The 21,804-nt window shown below is 37.4% G+C and overlaps 1 protein-coding gene across 3 annotated transcripts in view; it reads left to right on the forward strand.

The window, feature by feature from the left end:
• crybg1a (crystallin beta-gamma domain containing 1a) overlaps positions 1–21,804 on the forward strand; it is a 51,959-nt gene that overhangs the window by 24,622 nt on the left and 5,533 nt on the right. Inside the window, exons 1-15 of one of the 3 annotated variants that reach the window (XM_077239622.1) lie at positions 1,605–2,061; positions 4,073–5,244; positions 6,627–11,601; positions 12,078–12,116; positions 12,325–12,443; positions 12,539–12,713; positions 14,161–14,300; positions 16,430–16,556; positions 16,662–16,697; positions 17,585–17,766; positions 17,902–18,028; positions 18,217–18,362; positions 21,101–21,227; positions 21,346–21,375; positions 21,691–21,803. In XM_077239622.1, the coding sequence (XP_077095737.1) occupies positions 2,059–2,061; positions 4,073–5,244; positions 6,627–11,601; positions 12,078–12,116; positions 12,325–12,443; positions 12,539–12,713; positions 14,161–14,300; positions 16,430–16,556; positions 16,662–16,697; positions 17,585–17,766; positions 17,902–18,028; positions 18,217–18,362; positions 21,101–21,227; positions 21,346–21,375; positions 21,691–21,803 (7,511 nt within the window). In that variant the 5' untranslated portion in view covers positions 1,605–2,058. Of the gene's footprint in view, positions 1–1,604; positions 2,062–2,639; positions 2,924–4,072; positions 5,245–6,626; positions 11,602–12,077; positions 12,117–12,324; positions 12,444–12,538; positions 12,714–14,160; positions 14,301–16,429; positions 16,557–16,661; positions 16,698–17,584; positions 17,767–17,901; positions 18,029–18,216; positions 18,363–21,100; positions 21,228–21,345; positions 21,376–21,690; position 21,804 lie in introns of those variants that run through there. The other 2 variants (XM_077239623.1, XM_077239621.1) reach the window with 2 other exon arrangements.

A 21,804-nucleotide genomic window follows, 5' to 3' on the forward strand; every position in this document is an offset into this window, starting at 1 on the left:
TTATTTATATTTGGTTTTCCCATTTGCTGATCTGTTCCACTTCCATTCATTAAGTAATTATCTCTTAAACAGCTTCAAGGGATAGTTCACCCAAAAAGGAAAATTCAGTCATTATTTACTCACCCTCAAGAATCATTCAAGAATTTTCATTTTTGGATGAACAATCCCTTTAAGTGTTGTTAGCTCTTTCATGAGCCTGCAGAGGGCAGCACAGGCTGAACAACTGATTTATACATAATATGTATGGACATAAAAAGAACATAAAAATGTGGATAGAAGTATGATTTAAACATTTTATAAAATGATAGTCCAATAAAGTCCATTTGTCCACACAACCATTTGTTAGTTATCCATACACAGAAAAACATATACACCTTCACTTTCTGTTTCTATGATACTCAATGCAAAGTCCAGGTTCAGGTTGCTCATTATTACCTAAATAGATCTGAAATAGATTAATGCAGGGCTGACGTCAAAACCCGGAAGACTAATTCGCATCTAGTTTCCTCAAGGTTTTCCTTTAGGGTTCTTCAATTCATGAGTAAAATCTAGCCTTTGGTAAACACTACTTGATGATACTTTGACTTTTTGTTCTATGAGATAAATTACACACACTAGCGAAAAAGCAAATTTTGAGTCTGTATTTTTGAAAACGTAACTAGATAAGACAGTTTGGGGTATGCGTGTGTGCAGTTTATGTTGTAAAATATAACCTTAAATGATCATCAGGTTATGGTTTTATTTTACTCATAAATTGAAAAACCCCATTATAAAAGCCCATAGGAAAATCTCGAGGGAACGAGGGTTAGTCTTCCGTAACGATAGTCTTGATAGTTTTGATGTCCTCCCTTCACCACTCTATACTGGGTGTTTCTTTACCCCAGATTTCAGTAACAATATTGTAAAAATTAGAGTGTTCGCTTTGACCTTCTGAGTTGATAAGTAAAGTCAAAGTCACACAACAGTGAAGTCAAACAGAATCCTCAATAGCAGTGTTAAGGAAGGCTGACCTTTCTGTTGTACATGACAAAGAGAACTTCAAGGTTTTATCCTTCTATGGATAACCACCTGATGCCAAACAAAGAACACACCTTCCCTTTTTAAAAGTTATTAGCAATAACTTGTGCTTATGGTTTGTGTTATTTGCTATTTTTCTGATACTTTTCATCCAAAGCAATACTTAAATGAGTGAATATTCGTTCAATTAAGTGTTGTAGCCTACTCAATTAATGCACAATGCATAGTGATCGAACAAACAATCCAGTTCATTGGTCACACTAACTTTGGGCTGAACATGCAACTAAATGTAATAATGATAGGCTACATTAGATATTTTATTAACTTTTATTTAATTTTCTTCACTGTAGTTTCACTTGATGCTAGTGATATATAGCCTACATAAAGTTAAAGAATCCAGTTGACAAGTGCAACACAGAAATAATATAAATCAGTAAAGTAATTTTTAATTGTTGTAGAGATGAAGTTATTTACTTGTTTTGTAATTATAAATGACATATTACATTAAAGGTTGATAACAACAACATTATTATTATGAGTTGTATTATTTGGTGTTATTAATGCCCGGTGGTCTGTAGAGTCACGTTGGATAGACAGGAAGGGTGTGGCGTTTGGTTGGATGTGGTCGGTCCTCATACATCGACTGTGGACGAATAATGCTATTTAACTTTGCCAGTTGCACAACAGCTCTAAATTGAGCGCACTTACAATGTGGCACAACCAGCAAAACTCCTGGAGCGGCGCCACCAAAGTAAACAGAACATGATTGCAACTTCAAAAAGTTTTGTCATTTTTTTCGGATCATGCAGTCTGCGACTGAACTGCGATTGAATGAGACGGACTGAATATCGTAATCGAGAATAGAGCTGGATTAATACCCTGTCGGCTATTTGTTTATTCTGTGTTTTATTGCTGAGAACTTTGGACAGCTTACAATGATATCTGTGTTCTGATTTCGGTACACTGCATGAAGAAAAAGAAGAAGAAAAACAAACAAACGAAAAAAAAAGACACAAACTTAGCTACAACCAGCTGGATAAAATGGTAAGACTGCTATTTTGTTTAAAACAGATCAAACTTTAAGGGAAAATAGCTATGTTTGTTTTCGGTTATTTATTGTGTCTAGAGAGAGTTTTTGACTGTCTTAAAAAACATGAGCTGCCTACCTAGACAGCATATTGTGTCATCTCATATTATAATTCCCCCCTAACCGCGGGGGTTCTCAGATCGCTCTGAAGTGAATCGGAACACTCTAATGCCCAAATACTGTGTAGGTAGACAGTCACGACACTCGGTTTTGAGACACCGCCTTTGTCCTAGTTTAGGATAGTTACAGTGATCCTGCGAATCACTTTTTTGAACAGTTCATTCAAAAGAGCCGGTTCAAAATAAATAAATAATTCTTTACGCCATGGAGTGCTATCAAGTTTATATTAGTTAGTATGTTATGTTTATAAAAAACTAGTATAATGTTCCCCAGTTTGGGATGTGGCAGCCATGATTTAAAACGTACATAAATCAAATCAATAAAAAAAATATTAATTTGCATCTCTCAGCTGAAAACGTTTCATGTTCATGTTGATACAAATCATTCGGTTCAGTTTACCCGCATACTGCTCGGTCAGGGGTGCGTTTCCTAAAAGCCAACTATTTGGTCGCAACTTCGGTCAACAGTTCAATTGAACTTGCGACCATAGTTGGCGGTGATTGTGGGAAACACACCCCTGACCTATTTATTAATTAATCGTTGTATCCTGTTTTGTGAACTGAATCATTAAAAGGTATCGACTTCATGGAATGATTCGTTTATGAATCGGCGATAGTTCGTAGGTGGAGGAAGGCGGTACATGTTTACATGAACTGCTCTGTAGAGGAAAAGATCATCTATTAACCGGGAATTTGCAAGGTATGAGTAGTCATTTCACCTCGGGTGCTCAGAATTTTTTATATGTAGATTTTTTTGGAGTCTGGAATTTATGTTCTTGTCAACGTGGCGCTGCTATAGCAACGTAGCTGCTATATCTGAAAGATGGAGCAGATTAACCAAACTTAATTACTTATAAATTAAGTACTTGTGTTTATCTATCAAATGAATTATATGATTACGTTAAAAAAAATATTCTATTCATTTAAAATGTAATATTTGGAGTTTTACATTAATGTAACTGTTTAAAAAATAAAGTATTAAAATGTGAGTGGCAACGTCAAGGTACCACATTTTTAAGTAACAATAATAACTGTAAATATAGTATTTTTTTGGAGGCTATATGTCTGATTAGGGTTCTGCGCTGACTTGAATGTTCTGTTGATGTGCTTCCTCTTGTTAACGATTGACTGTATGTTCTTGGATATCACTCATTTTAGAGTGCCCGCCAAGGCGGGGTTTGTCTCATGTTCAGATTTTGAAAACCATGGATTGTAAAGTGGAGGTTTTGGGACTTGTCTTTTTGGAGACATTTTACGTAATTTTTCTAATGATTGTGTGTGGCTATCTTGTGTTGAATTCCTTTATAGCCTACTATAACTAAGGTTTTATGCATTTATGTAAGAGTGTAATCGTGAATAATTGATTTTGAAGCAATAAGGTAGATAAGCTGTGCTGAATGTAGTCATCAAGGAAGACGGCTTGCACATGGGGGAAAACAAATACCAGTTACCATAGTTACCTATGTTTTTCTATGTGGGAAATAATAAGTATCCAATAGATTTGAGTTTTTACCTTCCAGCAAATGGAATAAATAAGTTAAAACAAGACCGCTGGGAATACAAACAATGCAGTGACTCTTTGCATATTTTGAAAAAGTAAATTGAACATCAGTAAATGTTAGAACTCAGATTACTATTTGCCAATGGAACACAGAAATACACAGTATTACTGGTGTTCATTTGTAAAGATCATTTATCATAATTTAGTAATTGGAACTGAAATTGCTAATAATGTTCAAAATCTGTAACCCCCTCAGCACAGTCACAAGTACTCAAGTTTAATAATAGTTATTTGAGATTGTATTTTATTTAGGTGTTCTTACTTGGATTTACCTTTTTGTTCTCTCAGAGTTCTGAGGAGAAGAGTGGAGTTTTCAATCGTATTGGAAGTTTTTTCACTCGGAAGAAAAAAAGCAGAACCACATCGGATGACAGGGATGATTTGTCGCCAGAGGCAACCAGCCCAACCAGGTACTCAGGATCAGAAGAACTGAGACCGACTGAACACAGAGAGATTGTTGATAATTCAGAGTTTGGTCCAGAGAACAGAAGTCCCAGCGTGTGTAGCGTAGCCTCCATTGTCGCATATGGAGGAGACTTGCCTTTTGCCGACAGTGGCAGTAGTGGACGAGGGAGCGTAAAAGAGGTGGAAGTGTTCAAAGTGAGCAGGGTCGAGACCTCCTGTGACAAGAAGACCGAGCATCTGGTGCAGGAAGTGAACAGGAAGCTCAAGGTGTACCTAGAGGAGACAACAGACACAACAATAAAGAAATGTGCAGACGTCCCTGTACACACTCCTGACACGCCAAAGTATTCCACGGCCTCAGGAGGGACTGAGAGTAAAAAAACTGTTTTGAAACCCACCATCACAGGTGGTGGGAATTACACGGCGCTGGTTGGGGTGACTCTGGGATCACATTCTAGAAACTCATCGTCCTCCGACAATCAGCCTGGAGAGCAGACGGTAACTGAAAGCATGGGGAAGAAAAACGGCTGCAAACGAAAATCACGCAAACTAAGCAATCAAGAAGGCAATAATGAGCTTCCCACCCCAACGAACACAACTTCCCCTGAGGCAGCGGAGAGGTCAGCTCAATCTTCTCCCTCACCTGGTCAAGTACACAGAGCCGTGTGGGCGGAAACTCACCTGACAGAGGAGGATAGTGAGAGCTCCATTACTGACTCACTTTCTCCTGCAGAACCTGCTCTGGCCAGCCCAACTGAGAGTTACTCTATCCTCAGTGCAGTTGCCAGCAACACTCCTGGTCCTTCTCAAGCTCCAGAGCCAGCCAACTTCACCTTACAAGAACCACCAGAGGAGGAAACTCGAGAGAGACTTATTCCTAAACAGGCTGACAGCAATGAAGAGAAACGCAGAAGCTTGAAACTGTCAGAGAGTGAAAAAGTCTTCGCTAAAAGAGTGTTAGTTGGTTCTCAGTCAAGCCTAGACGGGGAAGAACAAGCTGAAAGTGAGACTAACTTGGATATAACGCAGAATGTACAGCAGGTTGGGGTAAAAATGTAAGTACTCTTGTGTTGTGTTTTTGTGTCTGTGTTGGGTTACTGAGCAGCAAGGCCTTTGTTCAGTCTGTACAGTGCAGATGACTGTGTGCAATATGATACTTGGGTTCCCATGATTTTGAGTATGAGATGAACAATGACTCTCAGATCTTTCCATAGATTTAGGTTTCTCTGTGTGTGTATATATATATATATATATATATATATATATATATATATATATATATACATATACATACACATACATACATACATACATACATACATACATACATACATACACACACTACCATTCAAAAGTTTCGGGTCGGTAAGATGTTTTAAATGCTTTTGAAATAAGTCATGCATGCACACAATGCATACAATAAAACAGTAATATTGTGCAATATTATTACAATTTAAAATAACAGTTGTTATTTTTATGTATTTTAAAATGTAATTTATTAATGTGATGGCAAAGCTGAATTTTCAGCAGCCATTACTCCAGTTTTCAGTGTTGAATGATCTTTCAGTAATAATTCTAAAATTGTGATTTGCTGCTCAAGAAACATTTCTTATTACTATCAGTTGAATGCAGTTGTGCTGCTTAATATTTTTTGAGGAAACCATAATGAAAGTTCATCTATTCTATTTTAAAAAGATGAACTTTCATTATGGTTTCCTCAAAAAATAGTTATATAACATTATAAATGTTTTTGCTGCCACTTTTGATCAATTTAATGCGTCCTCACTGAATAAATATATTAATTTCTTTTTAAAAAAAATACTCACCCTAAACTTAAACTAGTTTTTTTTATAGCTATATTATTTTTGTTGTGGACTTTCTTTAGGGAAGAATAGATCTAACCACAATGAGTGTTGTTGTCTAATGTTTAAAAACGGCTGTTTCTATGTAATTTGATTTGATTATCTCATTCTTTATCATATCTTCATGTACAGCTGTGATAAAAGTAAATGAAAACCCGTACAATAGAAATTAAGTGCAAGTGATTCACTGTCAAGATAGGGATCGCTTGTGTTTCTACAGCAGCTATTGTTTGATTTGATCTTTAATTCACACAAAAGAAATTTACCTGAATAATCCTGTGCAAGTTCACCTCTGATTAATCAGCCTTTTTCAGCTGAGTAATCTTAAAAGTCTACACAATTAATTAATATTCTATGTCATGGTTAAAAGTTTAAGCTGTTTAAGTTGTGTGCAATAATGATGCCAAGGTTAAAAAGGCAGTCAAACAAGTTCATAAAAAAAATAACACTTAGTTTTTACACGCTTGAAGAAATCCAATTATTTCTCATTAATGTGATGCTGTTGAATGGATATGAATGCATGGATCCTCCCATACCTGTCTCTTAACATTGCTGTTGCCTTTGTCTTTTCACAGATTACCAAACCCCAAAAGTGTGAATGTCAAGCAGTCCAACCAACAGACAAATGAGTCGGTAGAAGATTGTGCTGTTTTCAGTCAAGAGCAGCCTTTCCATGAGGATGTAGAGAGCCCCTTTGAACTTTCAACAGAGAATAGAGACGCTACTGATTTCCCAGAAATGCCAATTAATAAAGTAACACTTAATAGTGTGATGAGAAATCATCAAAACTCATCTGTGCCATCCAAGCGTATGGACAGAGCTGCAAGTGGAACAAGTGGGGGAATTAAAGCGAAGACCCCTCCACCACAAGTTGCCCCTAAAACAAAAGCTGTAATGTCTCGCATTAAAAGCCTCTCTGAGGCATCAACGATAGAAGTGCCTCCATTACAGAGATTTTCGCAGAAGGAGACAGACCAAAAAGAGATCAGGTCTCCAACAGAAAAAGACCAATCTGTTACACTTAGTAAACCAATTGACACTAAGACCAGAATTCCTAAGAAAACCGGACCAGAGGTTCAAGCAAAACCAAAGAAAGTGGTGGAGGTTGTCACAGTGTATAGTGTGTCTACTGAAGCTGAAAGACAGATGTCCATCAAACGTCAGAATGGGGCAGGATTAATACGCCCAGAGCAGAAAATGTCACCGACTAAGAGAATGGAAGAGAGGGATGTTTTGGATGCCTCACTAGTGACTAAAACTTCTCAACCCACTAAAGAACAGGTCACTGTTTCAAAGCCTAAAAGAGAAAGAAGTCTAAAAAATTCACTTTCTGTTTCTGATGATAAATCCCCATCGTCCCCATCTTCACTGGAGAATTCTGGTTCAACAAAGCTTAACATTGAATTCAAAGCATGTAAAGATATCCAAAAATCAAAAACACAACCAACAATTGTCAGTGACAGAAGTCCAACATTAAAGAGTAGTTTTCATTATTCAAAGAGTAAAGTCAAATCAGGTGACACTGGCAACAAAACCCAGGTAAAACTTTCTTCCTCAGTACCTGGCATTGAACAATCAGAGCAGAACATTGAAAAGGAGAAGTTAGCGAACGAAACCCAGCTAAGCGGGCCAAAGAGTCCAAGAAAAGTCATGACTGATGTGTCACCCACAGGAAGGAAGCTGCCTCAAATGACACCAACGATCCCTCTTAAACAGCCCTCAGATGAAGAAGTTGCCCGCGGAGAGAGTGAGTCATATGAACCCGCTTCTCTGCCACTTACCAAGCCAGAGAGAAATGAGTCATCACTGGTTAACGGTCCTGAAAGTAATGGCAAATCTTCCAAATGTGATCAAGCCACTGGGAATGCTGCGGCCAGGGTATCACCAGAGCTCAAATTGAAAAGCCCTGTAAAGGACATGGGTGATTTACAGTCAGCAACACCACGTCTCAAAAGTCCCACTAAACTTAAACCCAAGAAAGATTTTAGGAAGGCAGAGGCAACTGCAGCTTCAGATTCAAAAATAGACAAATGTGAGAAAATGATGACAAATTTGTCTGTCACACCTGTTCTGAAATCTGACACAGTTAAAAATATTTGTACACAATCAAAAGCCATTTCTGAAACGGAGAGTAAAAATTGTGATACTGCTGAGACCAAAGTCACACCAGATGTGTCACTTTCAGTAAATGATTGTCAAACCAATCGACAGACAGAATCAAATCTATCTATTTTATCAGACCCACATGTGGAAGTTGCTTTAGATAAACAGTCAGATATTGCCAAAGAAAAGGATATTGTTAAGTTTGGGGAAAAGACATGTGCTTTTGTTATGGCAGATGAAATGTCCACAATATCCAAGACGGCTAAACAATCAAAAGCCTCTTCTGAAACAAATGGTAAAAAATCTGGTGCCACTGATACTAAAGTCACATTAGATTTGCCACTTTCAGAAAAGAATGATTCACAATCAGAAAAACACCAAACAGAGTCAAATCTACAGATTTCATCACATCCACATGTCTACGATGTACCAGATAAGCAATCAGTCAAAGAGAAGCCGCTTACTGGTTTCAAGAAAGAGAAGTATGGCCTTACAGAGGAAAATAACATTTCCTCAATACCTGAGATGGGCAATTACACAACCATTGATCTGAGTAGGCAAGATATTTCTAAACAACCAAAAGCTACTTCTAAAACAAAGGGTGAAAAATCTGGTGCTGCTGAAACCAAAGTCAAACTGGATGTGTCACATGTCCAGATTATGCCAGATATGCAGTTGGATGTTGTCAAAGAGAAGTTACTTGGATTCAAAGAAGAGACATGTGCCCTTACTAAGACAGATGATCTTTCCACAATACCCAAGACCACTAAACAATCAAAAGCTTCCTCTGAAATGAAAGATGAAAAATCTAGTGCTGCTGAAACCAAAGTCAAACTGGATGTTTCGCTTTCAGAAGACAACAATTTGCAAACCATAAAACGTCAGACCGAATCAAATATACCAGATTCATCAGAGTCACATGTCCAGATTATGCCAGATATGCAGGCAGATGTTGTCAAAGAGAAGTTTCTTGGATTCAAAGAAGAGACATGTGCCCTTACTAAGACACATGAAATTTCCACAATACCAAAGACAGCTAAACAATCAAAAGGTTCTTCTGAAGTGAAGGATGAAAAATCTGGTGCTGGTGAAACCAAAGTCAAACTGGATGTGTCGCTTTCAGAAGACAACAATTTGCAAACCATAAAAGGTCAGACCGAATCAAATATACCAGATTCATCAGAGTCACATGTACAGATTATGCCAGATATGCAGGCAGATGTTGCCAAAGAGAAGTTTCTTGGATTCAAAGAAGAGACATGTGCCCTTACTAATACACATGAAATTTCCACAATACCAAAGACAGCTAAACAATCAAAAGGTTCTTCTGAAGTGAAGGATGACAAATCTGGTGCTGGTGAAACCAAAGTCAAACTGGATGTGTCGCTTTCAGAAGACAACGATTTGCAAACCATAAAACGTCAGACCGAATCAAATATACCAGATTCATCAGAGTCACATGTCCAGATTATGCCAGATATGCAGGCAGATGTTGCCAAAGAGAAATTTCTTGGATTCAAAGAAGAAACATGTGCCCTTACTAAGACACATGGAATTTCCACAATACCAAAGACAGCTAAACAATCAAAAGGTTCTTCTGAAGTGAAGGATGAAAAATCTGGTGCTGTTGAAACCAAAGACAAACTGGATGTGTCGCTTTCAGAAAACAATTTACAATTCATAAAACAACAGACAGAATCCAACTTACCAGTTTCAACAGAATCACATGTGCAAGTTGCATTGGATGAGTTGCCAGATGTTGTCAAAGAGAAGTCTCTTGTTGGGTTTGAGAAAGAGCAAACCAGTAATCTGTGTGCTCAAGGTATGGAGAATTCTTGCCCTTCTCAGGAACGAATCATTCCAGTCATTTCAGAGAATTCATCAAAGATAGTCCAGAAGATGGAGACCAAAGAGCACAGTGTGAAAAATGCTCTAAATGCAGATTTGAAACGACCAAAAACAACTATACAGCTAGATGAAAAGGTTAAAAATAAAGAAGAAAGTGGTAAATGCAAAGTTTCAGAGAAGCAAGAAAGTCTGAAGTCTGAAGACTCAAGTAAAACAAACCCAGAATGTGTCAAACAGAATGAATCCAATATATCAAAGCAAGTTGATGAGATGGCAGTAGCAGTGTTCACGGCTCCAGAGGCTGCTTCTAAACCAGAACCTGTTCAAAAAGGTGATCAGACTTTAGAGCAGCACCTTCCATTAGTTAAAAAAATACCAGATAAACGGACTCTCATAGTGGACAGGAAGAGTGAGGTCCGAATTAAAAATACAGAGTCTAACCTCAAGGATTTTACAAAGACTGAAGATAGACTACCAGCTATTAACTTGCAAAAGCTGAAACTACCATCTGACCAAAGTGTTCAACAATTTACATCTCAGAATCTTCCTTTGGACCCCAAAAGCCTCTCACAAATTAACAAGGCACCATCTAGTTGGTTAGACGTGGACCAAAGTTTTGAGAAAAAGAAAACAGAGAGACGTTTGGATTGTTCTGCAAGTGATGACAATCAGCTTGACACTTCGGGTGACTTTGATGATTTCATTCGTGACATTAAAGAGAACTGCTCCCCTTTCTCTTTGCCTCCACGAAAACATGGGCAGAATAAGATGCCTTCGCCACCTTTTGCCATGCCGGCCATTAGAGAAGATCACTTTGAAAAGATTCTTGACCCAGACATGTTCCAGTTTGGGACAAGAAAAACTACGGGACCAAAAGACCCCTCTCCAGCCATGATGATTAAGAAGAACAATGAAGGGGCAAAAACCAACCCATTGTCCAAACGTGCTGAGGACAGCCTGCTTTATAAAGGTCTTTCATCTAGACGGGAACAAGACAAAGCTAAAAAGCTCACAGTTACTGAGGAGAAAAATGATGGAGAAAAACAAATCACAGAAGGCTCTGGAAAAATGTCCTCAAGATTGGAAAGAATGTCAATAATTTCAAACCTTGTGAACAACCCAAATACATCAAGAAAAGCCAGAACTGAACAAAGCTCTCTCATTAATGGCTTTCAGTCCCCCATAACGCCACCACCAGAGGTGGTGCCAGCCTCAGGAGAGCAGAAGGGTATACCATTGTCCCATGCTGTCACAGCTCCCAAAGAGGGGCTTGGTGATTTGCCAGATCATGGCAATGTAAAGGGTGGACCTGGTGATTCAGTAAAGGGCCCATTGACACCTCCTCCTCTTCCAACTTTCTCAGAAGTCAAACTGCCTGACTTATTGGAGAAATACATGAATAAAGGAAAAGAATCCAACACAGTTAACCAGCAAAAACCTGACACTAGCTCCCTTCCAGCATTGGATATTGGTCTCGCCTCCAACACATTTAATTCAAACATGGGACTGAAAGGAATATCAGGATTAACATCTCCATCCAACAGCACTCAGCAGATTCCACTGCTCACACCCACCAGCCTCTCACCAACATATGCAGAGGTAAGAAATATTCTTAATACAGAATGCCCACCGTTTAAAAAAATCTCCTTTGAGTAAAGCCCATTTTAAGTTCTTGCTAGTATAGTATAGTATAGTATAGTATAGTATAGTGAACAGCATGTGCTATATACTCTAGTGCATTTTGTGTATAAAGCCTTTGTTTATAGTTTATTGGCTGCAGGGATGTGGTGAAGTGTTGCTTCACCGTTGAAACCGCTTGGGTTGTCTGTACCTGCCTGGTCTTTTATCAGTGGAATTTATGTTGTTCTGTGTTTAAGGGGAATGTTAAGCCCTCTAGGCAGTTTTTTTTATAGGTACCACTGATCACAGTGCCTTAGTGAGCAGTACTATTTTTAAACCAAAGGTCCAGTCAATCTCTCAAAGTAGTTTTAAAAATGTAATGTCATGTCATAATTTTCTTATGTTTATATTGGAAATGATGTTTGAATGTCAACTAATTTGTTTTTGATTTCTAGACATCAGGTGTCAGAGGCTTCCATAGACGCCCTGGAAAGGTATTGCAGAACTGAACTGATCTATACAAAATTTATCATGAATTGTAATATTTATAGTACTATATTTAGTAGGTATTTTAGTACAACTAGTTTATTGCTACTTTTCAGTTCATTATCTGCTCTTACATGTTTCAAATAAGCAAGAAAAAAAACAACAAAAAAACGTGTAACTCATTTATGGAGAGTGTTTAAATATTCTTGCTCGCAGATTGTTATATACCAACAACCTCATTTTGGAGGAGAGGCATACGAGGTGTTCAGAGATGTAGAGGATGCGACCTCTCTGAAACTTTCTCCACTCATCTCTGTAAAGGTTGTCAGAGGATGGTAAGGAACAATCACTTCCTCCTGTTCAGAATGTGACAAATCTCGTGACACTTTAAATTGCAAGTTTGCTAATGTTTCCTGTTTTGTCCTGTTAGCTGGCTGCTGTATGAAAAGCCAGGCTTCCAGGGCCGATCCATTGCACTGGAGGAGGGGTCAGTTGATTTGGCAAATGAGTGGGCGGAGACAGAGCCCAGTGGGGAGATGGGGCCAAATAGCCTACCACTCCCAACCGCACCCATGGTCATTGGCTCCATTAGGTTTGCATTAAGGGTAAGTCTAAAATCATGAGTCACATGCATCAACACTTGACCTCAGTACTCTGATTAATCAGTACAATTACCCAAAGAATCTCTTCAAAGGAGCCGTATGTAAGAATGTTGCCAAAACTGGTACTGCAATCACTTTCAAATTACTGTAGAGCGGTGTATCCCCTCCCCCTCCTCCCTGACTCCAGGTTGCCAGATAGGCTGCAGGATCCAGCAGGAACCTATACAGGCTGCTACAAGAAGCTTTTTCTGTTAATTATGTTTATGCTTCAAATGAGAGATGTTTTGCAAAGTAATTATATATCGCAAAAAATTACTAATGGGGATTAGCCAAATATAATCGTAAAGATGTACTCTCGTATGTGACAGTACATTGTTAGAACAGTAGCTGTTAGTCTAACTTCTAACGGTAGGTATCTGTCATTAACGTAAGTACAAGTGCCTCTGTCACTGTGTGTAACCGATATCAAAGATACAGCTATTCATTTAGCTGACGCTATAAGTGAAAGCGACCAGCTGTATTTTACAACTTACCCTGCAGTACACGTCCATAACGCTAAAATATGTGATCTGAAAAATTACATGTCATTCTATTATTTTTGGCTTTAGAACTTGCATGATAAACAGTAATGGGCGTACTAATGTTGTTTTCCTCAGCGTCTCAGCATAATGACAGAGAAACGGGCTCTGATAATGCATTGCTAATGATAGTAATGACGACTCGCCGTTTTTATTACCCAAACAATTCCTTACCTTTTCAATTTGATGACCCACCTCCTCCATATGAGCTAACGTAACGTTACTTTGCACGAACATGCATAACTTTGTTCGACTGTCATGAATATTTGAAATGTCCATTTACATCAAGTGCAAGTTAGCCAAACATAGATGAATCTTAGTTACCAGTCCAGAAATTCTTCTCCGTTTTCAGCCGTCTCCATCTTTTAAAGGCATCTCCTATATAGATCCTTGTTTTATTTCGGACTTTGTCACAAAGTATTTCGGATTCATAACAAGTTTTTTTTGTTTTTCGCAACGTTATACATTTTTTTATCTGATTCTGACACGTTTGTAGCTGCAGCTGTGGTAACTAGCAGAGCTGGCAATCCGGATGCCCCAACACTACTGACTTCTTGATTGGTAGATAGGTGGAGGGTGGCGCATCAGACCAAAACACAACATAACAACATCAACATCAGTTGAGGGCTGCAACTTCACTTTTTAAATGACAATATCCTGGCCGGAATATTGTTGTCAGTGATATAAGTATTTGAAATGAACATGATTTCTTAATGTCTAGTGACATATCAGGGCCATTTTATGATTAATTGAAATACATTTCTTACATACAGCTCCTTTAAATAAAAAAGTATAATATGCATTGAAAAATGCAAATGAAGCACTGACGTGCATGCTTGGATCTTTAATTTGCATTGATATTTTCCTCTCAGGACTACAGCACACCAAAAATAGACCTGTTCACAGAGCTGAATGGGATGGGCCGAATGTCTTCATTCTGCGATGACACCATAGAAACCTGTTCATTTGGTATTCCTCAGAGTACTGGGTCCATTAAGGTCCACAGTGGGATGTAAGTGAGCTTCTGATCTTAAATAAATGCCAAAATGCCTGCTTATATGGGATGCTTATGTTTACAAAGGCTGCATTTATTTGATAAAAAAAAATACAGTAAAAATAGTAATATTGTGAAATTTTTTACAATTATTGTGAAGTTTTCAATTTTCAAATATTTTAAAGCTGAATTTTCAGCAGCCTTTACGCCAGTCACATGATTTTTCAGAAATTTCAGCTGATTTTTTGTTCAAGAAACGTTATTATTATTATTATTATTATATCTTATTCAGGGTTCCCACGGTTCCTTGAAATTCTTGAAAGTTTGTGAATTTGAATGAAAAAAATTCAAGGCCCTGGAAAGTTTTTGAAAATAAACATATATAGATACAGGTCCTTGAAAGTGCTTAAATCTATTTTGTGCAAGAAGTTTTCTGGAAGAAAATCCTTATTATTCTCTCCGGTCCGTTAATGTGTTATTTCACCAACACTTCGTGGCCTATGCATACTAGCTTGCTTGATTTACTTTAGTTACGCGCATTTATGTGTAACGTTAACTGTTTCCTGCGTGAGGTACTTCGTGTTGTACATTGACATAACGTTCACGCGTGCACAAAACTACTACAATGGTACCTCAACATTTCACAGACACATCATGAAACATTGCAAAACTAGGCTGAAACCACTGAAACGTGATGCCTGGAAATTACAAGTTTCAAGATATTTGGCTCACCAAAGAAGATGGCTTGCAGGTAGGGTTGCCACCCATCCCGTAAAATACGGAATCAGCCCATATTTAAAGGTAAAATGATGCGTCCTGTATCAAATCAATGAGGGACTCGATTTGTCCTGTATTTTACATGGACCCACAGATTCATATGCGGGTGATTGCATGTTAGTGTCTTTGTTTCCATAGTCTAGAGAACATGCACCGTAAACGTGCGTAATGCGCGGTTTTTAAAACCTCACCTCCTCTCCAGATATGAAAATAGGGTCTGTCCAGTAACTAATAATGAACGTAAGGCGAACTGCACAGTTTCATTTGCTCACGCAGTGCAGTGGACATCTGACAGAATACCGTAGTATACCGCAGTATACCGTGACGGACAAATCCGTGCTTTTATAGGTATAGGCCTATTGTTTTTTTGTTTGTTTTTTCGGATAATTTTTTGGTAAATGTTATTAGACAGATTAATTCATAGATTATAATTAATGTTATTTATTCATTTATCGTTTATAAATATTAATCATATGCATGATAAATGATGATCCTATCTGTCACACAATTTATGGCATTTAAAAAAATTCTAAAAAGTGCTATATTATTTAAATAAAAATGGGACAAATAGTTACATAATAATGTAGTCATAATTTAAGTAGTAAATAAAATAAAAATGGAAAAAAGTATCCCATCCCTGCAGAATTGTCAAAAACATGATTACTGGTTCAGAATGACTGCTTAAGGCACACCAACATATACTGAAGAGTTATGTAGAAATAAATAAAATAATCAAATGTAAAATAATAATGTGTTCTGTTGCAAGTTCATCTCATGTTTTCTCATGGTTTATTGTTGAGCTGTCTAGTTGTCATGTTGAAATAATCAGTTCCAAGACCTTGTCACATTTTTATTTTATTATTATCATTATTTTTTTTTATAGGATGTACCGAATATTCTTCAGTTTTATGCAAAACACAAATATGACAAATAGAATATCAGATCTCTGTTAAATTAATGCTTCCTTTCTGAATAAAAGTATGAATTTCTTTCTTTCAAAAAAAAAATCTTGCGTATGGGAGCAAACCTTGAGAGTTAAAATGAGAGATGAAGGACACAAGCTTCATATTTGGCCTCACTGCATGATCAAGTGGAAAGTTTTGAGGTTAAAGCATGTGACCAGTGATTAGAGTTGTGAGACTTTTCGAGAGAAAGAGACTGTGTGTCTGAATGGAATGTTGCTTTCTTGTTGTTGCGTGTTGGTTGGAGATGACATTTTCAAAATATTTTTTTTATGCCTTGGCATGTTTGTTCTTTGCCAAAGCTTCAAGAGGCATGTATTTATTTTACAACATGAAAGTTATCTTTTACCAGGTTTTAACATCTATTTACCTGTTAGATCTATTCTTACTGAAGTTGTGTGTTTGTAGATGGCTGGTCTTTAGTGACCCAGGTTTCCAGGGTCTTTTGGCTGTTTTGGAGGAAGGAGTATATCCCTGCCCTCAGGACTGGGGTTTTCCCACCCCATTTGTCGGATCACTGCGGCCCTTAAAAATGGTAATTACATACCACCACTCACTTTCCAACACTCATTTTATCTTTATAATTAATAAGATATATGAACAGAGATTCAAATAAAATTGTTCCTTATGATTTCCACAGGGTGAAATTAAGGTGGAAAATCCCAATGAAGTTAAGGTGAGCCTTACATGTTAAATCTCATTGAACACTGATTGTGCCAATAGGTGTAGTTCACTGAGAAAATTGTAATGACTAAAGACAAATTTTGCACCTTTATTTGGTTAAAGACTTTTTGTACAGCCTGGAATTAAAGGTACCTGTTGATGCAGGTAGTCTGGACCAGACTTAGCATGCCCAGGTGTGGGATTTGTGCTTGTTATTTGCTTTCTCAGTCCGTGCCAGCATTTGTTCTTTTGATTTCTGAGCCGTGAAAAAGCAGCAGCATTGTGTCTGACTTTGAAACTACAAAACTTTATCAGTACATGTATCTCACAGCAGAGGTGTGTGGTCCCATAATGATTTAGATCTATATATTACTTATCCTCTGCCATAAGCTTTTACTGCTTCTTATGTGATGGACTAAGGAAGCCGGGTTAGTTTGCGTGAACTGCCTCTAAGGTTTCTGACATTCATGAACTAATGTCTGGCTAGGCTCTGAGTGCTATATATACAGGCCTTGAGTCAGCTTTGCCAGAGCCTCACCAACTCTGGATGAAGAATTCCCAGAATTCAGAATATTTTGCCTACAAATGTACGCACACACATAAACACACCCCAGTCAAACATTGAACATGTCATGGATTTTGCTGTATGAAAATAAATCATCCATAAGACCTCTGTAGCATTTCATTTAGTCATATTCTGGGATGTTGTGTTCGGATCTGTTCAAACAGGATGCGTTATTGCATCTGTCTGTGCTATTTAATTGTTTATCTGAGTAAACATGCTCTAAACAGATATCTTGAACTGCTGCAACTTGCTTAAATTGTTCATGTTGCTTCATGTTTTTGACTGAAAGTTATTTTGCAGGAAGCTGTAAAGTGTTTTTCTCTGTCTGAAATTAGGCAGTACTCTTTGAAAATCCAATGTTCCAAGGGGAGTACATAGAGATCGAAAGCGACATTTACAACTTTGATGAAGCAGAGGAAGAGGAGAAGAAAAATGAAGAAGAGGAGACTGACAGTCCTGACAACACCAAGAGAAAAAGACTCTGTTCGGTCTGTTCATTGAATATCCTGAGTGGCCTGTGAGTGTACTCCTTTTTTGACAGCAAGAATGACGTTGTAGGATTTGGTTTTGTTGGTCGCAAACTCTGAAGTTCTTGCTAGTTTATTGCCTTTAGCTGGCTCAGACAGTGATTCATGTTTTTGTTCATACATAGCTGGGTAGGATACTCTGCTCCAGGATTTGAGGGGCGCCAGTATCTTCTTGAGGAAGGAGAGTATGCAGACTTCACTGACTGGGGTGGACTGGAAGACAGGCTCCAATCTATACGTCCTGTGTTAGCAGTATGTACACGGAGGCCATTTCTGAAACAAAAGAGCTCAAGATTAATATTAAATAAACAGCATAAGCATTTACAGCATAAGCTCCTCACATTAATATACTATGTGTAGCCTTGTGTTTTTCTGACTTGCACTGATGTTTTCTTGGAATAAGGAGGTTGTAAATCATTTCATGGTTTGTCCTTCTGTAGGATTTCATTACTCCTCACGTGAGAATGTTCAGTGAGCGTGATTTCAGTGAAAGAGGGATGAATGTGGACCTGCTGGAACCTGTCATCAGCATGGACGCCACTGGCTTTGGCATAAAGACGCAATCAGCGGAAGTCCTCTCTGGAGTGTGAGTGTCTGTTTGTTCATTTAGATCCATCTATATCTAAAGTCCCTCCTTCAGACATCACTCTCTCGTTTTCTTCCTTTCTTTCAAAAACTTTGACCTCAGTATGGCTGTAAATATGTGAGTGAAATGTTTATTAGCCCTTATGGGCAACTGAACTACTCCTGATTTTATCTCTGGCAAAAAAAAGCAGGCAAAAATTATAATTCTTTCATTATTTAACTCATTATTCAAGAGTGTAACAGTCACCACTCACATTTTTAGAAGTCTTGGTTCTAATTCAGAGTCATTAACCAAACTAACAAACTTTAAGATGAATCAAAACATTACAAGCTTTTCTATGAAGCAAAAGGTATTTGGAAAGCAGACAAATATACACCAATGTTCAAAAGTTTTGGGTCAGTATGATTTTTGTCAGGATGTATTATAATAATAAAAAGTGACAGTAAAGACATATATAAAAAATTTAAATTATTACAATTAATTATTGAAACATATTTAAAGAAAAAGTTGTTTTGAACTCTCTATTTATCAAAAAATCCTGAAAAATTGGTATCATGGTTTCCAAAAAATAATATTAACCAGCACAACTGTTTTCAAACCTTAATGATAATAAGAAATGTTTCTTGAGCAGCAAATCAGCATATTAGAATGATTTGAGAAGGATCACGTGACACTGACGACTGGAGTAATAATTGCTGAAAATTCAGCTTTGCCATCATAGGAACAAATTACATTTTAAAATATATTAAAAATAGAAAACAATTATTTTAACTTATAATAATATTTCACATTTCATATTACAGTTTTTTTTCTATATTTTTGAAAAATTCAAAAGCATAAAATCTTACCAACCCTAAACTTTTGAACAGTAGTGTGTGCGTGTGTGTGTGTGTGTGTGTGTGTGTGTGTGTGTGTGTGTGTGTGTATGTGTGTGTGTGTGTGTGTGTGTGTGTGTGTGTGTGTGTGTGTGTGTGTGTGTGTGTGTGTGTGTGTGTGTGAGTGTGTGTGAATATATATATATATATATATATATATATATATAATTTTATGATTAATGGAGGATGATTTTGTCAGTTAATCCATCAACTAGTTCTGTAAGATCTATAAACTAGATCTAAAACGAATGTTAAAATGCAGCAGTCGTGATTCACTCTGTAACTCTGATAAATGGTATGTTACAAAGCTGTTTCATGGTTTAAGTTCATACCTGCTCTAGTGTTCATGAAAGGAGTGGCACATGAGTGTGAGGTAGTCAAGGTGTGGCAACCCCCCCCCCCCCCCCCACCATCTCTCTCTTCTCTTGTTCACATACAAACAGATGCATAAAACTCAAGAACACATGTGTCACTAGCTCTGCATCATTATCAAGGGTGTGACTTTGATATGATACTGGAATGAATCAGTTATGAGATAAGTAAAACAATAGTGTTCATATTTAACACTGAATCACAATGTCATTGTGTCTTTTTATGTATCTGTCACACATATTTCTGTATATTTAAAGCCTGTGCTTTACTTTATAAGATTATTAAGTGACATTTTGCCTACTGTCTTAGACTGATTCATTCAACTGTCCATATTGTCCTTATTGGATGTGAAATTTGTGGCAAATTGTGAGTTTTGTGGATGTGAATGTGGTCCATATTACAGATATTAGGGACCTCATGTATATAAACATTTGACGTAGATTTCATCCTAAAAGTGTGCTTGCGCACAAACGCAAAATTCCCTTAATAAAACCCAGTCAGCAGAAGACGCGTGCATTTGCCAGTCAGCAGAAGACGCGTGCATTTGCGTGTATGCATCTCTACCGTCTCCTCCCCGAAATAACCATGTATGGAGCTTACGACACCTAGTTTTACTATCCATATCCTTATCTGCATATAATTTCGACATGCATATTCCAATCCACGTTAAACCATGTTTAACAGTACAAGACATTAAGAAAATGTGCAATTTCTGCCATCACATTACATTGCCAGAAATAATTTAGTATCCTTGTCTTGTTTTAGAAAAAATATCCGTTAAAGCAAAATTATATAAAATAGTTTTCAGGGAAGTTATTTTCATTCTTGTCCACTGGCCAAAGAGTATAATTGTTTTAAACAAATCAAATTTATGCAATTTTGCCTGTAAGGTAAACATATTTTTAGGATGTTTATACAGTATATTTGTAATGGAAACAGATTGGCCCATTTATTTTTTCAGTGTAAATGCAATTGTCTGTCTCAGTGCATGATTAAAAAAAAAAAAAAACATGCAAATCTTACCGTTTCCTTCAAATTCTATCCTTCAGATACAATTGTTTTTGCCTTCACACAACATCAACAGCACACCTCCGTGCAGCAGTGGTTGTACAGTATTGTCTTCTGACCTTTTTATACCGACCAATGGACCTTTCTACCACCAAATGAAAATATGCATCATTAATCATTGTTCTCGCGAGAAATATTTTCTCAGAACATGAGTTCTGCAATTTAGTTTAAAGAGCAATGATCATGCGCCTAGCACTCTTCGCTGTCGTTTAAGAGTGCATATGCATGGTCTAGACTTGAGTGTCTGGACAGTGCACACATATTTAGGCTAAGTTTATTTTTTATAAATCCTGATATGTGCATGAAAAATTGCATACGCACGTTTCAATACCTTTTTTTTTGCGTACGCAATGTTTTTACATCAGGTCTGGTGGCTTACAAAGTAAACCTGTCTGTGAAATTCTCTATCATCTAACTGAACAGGTGGATAGCATTCGAGAAGGAACACTTCTCAGGCGAGCTGTATGTTTTAGAGAAGGGTCTCTACGGCAGTCCAGAGGATTGGGGAGCACACAACTTCAAGATCTTGTCTCTTCAGCCTGTGGTTTTGGTAATCATTATCTTCAATATCTGCGCTATTTTTTCAGTTACAGTTACATTGTTACGTAATAAAACCATGCTGGTGTTTGTATTCCCATGGTATCTTATATTTAATTTTTCTGTCTCAGAATCAGGCTGAAGGACTGTCCAGATATAAGGTGAGTTTAATGGACATGCACAAATTGTTATTGGTCCACATGGAATCTGCAAATGTTATGATTGAGATCTGAATGAATTAATCAGATATTAATTAATTGGAGCTGACATTACACATTACACTCTTGTGAATGACAGGCATTGACATTCTGTGGAGTTCTGTGGATAGAATCCAGGCAGGCCTAATTTTAACTGTGTGAAGATCTTGTTATTCTAGTCAACTAGATTCATTTTTAGTTTGGATTAAGAAGCAACTTCTTTGAAGCATAATTAATGTGATGTTTTGATGAAACTCTCTGCTTCTTGTTGGTTCTTAGATGCAGTTGTTCTCTGAGCTGGGGTTCCAGGGAACAGTACAGACCTTAGATGAAAGTGTGGCATTCCTGACAGAGGGCTTCCTGCCCATGTCCTGCAAGGTTTTGGCTGGGAGG

The sequence above is a fragment of the Siphateles boraxobius genome, unplaced genomic scaffold (assembly GCF_051911475.1).
Source record: "Siphateles boraxobius isolate OS27281-9 unplaced genomic scaffold, OSU_SipBor_1 22, whole genome shotgun sequence".
NCBI lineage: Eukaryota > Metazoa > Chordata > Actinopteri > Cypriniformes > Leuciscidae > Siphateles > Siphateles boraxobius.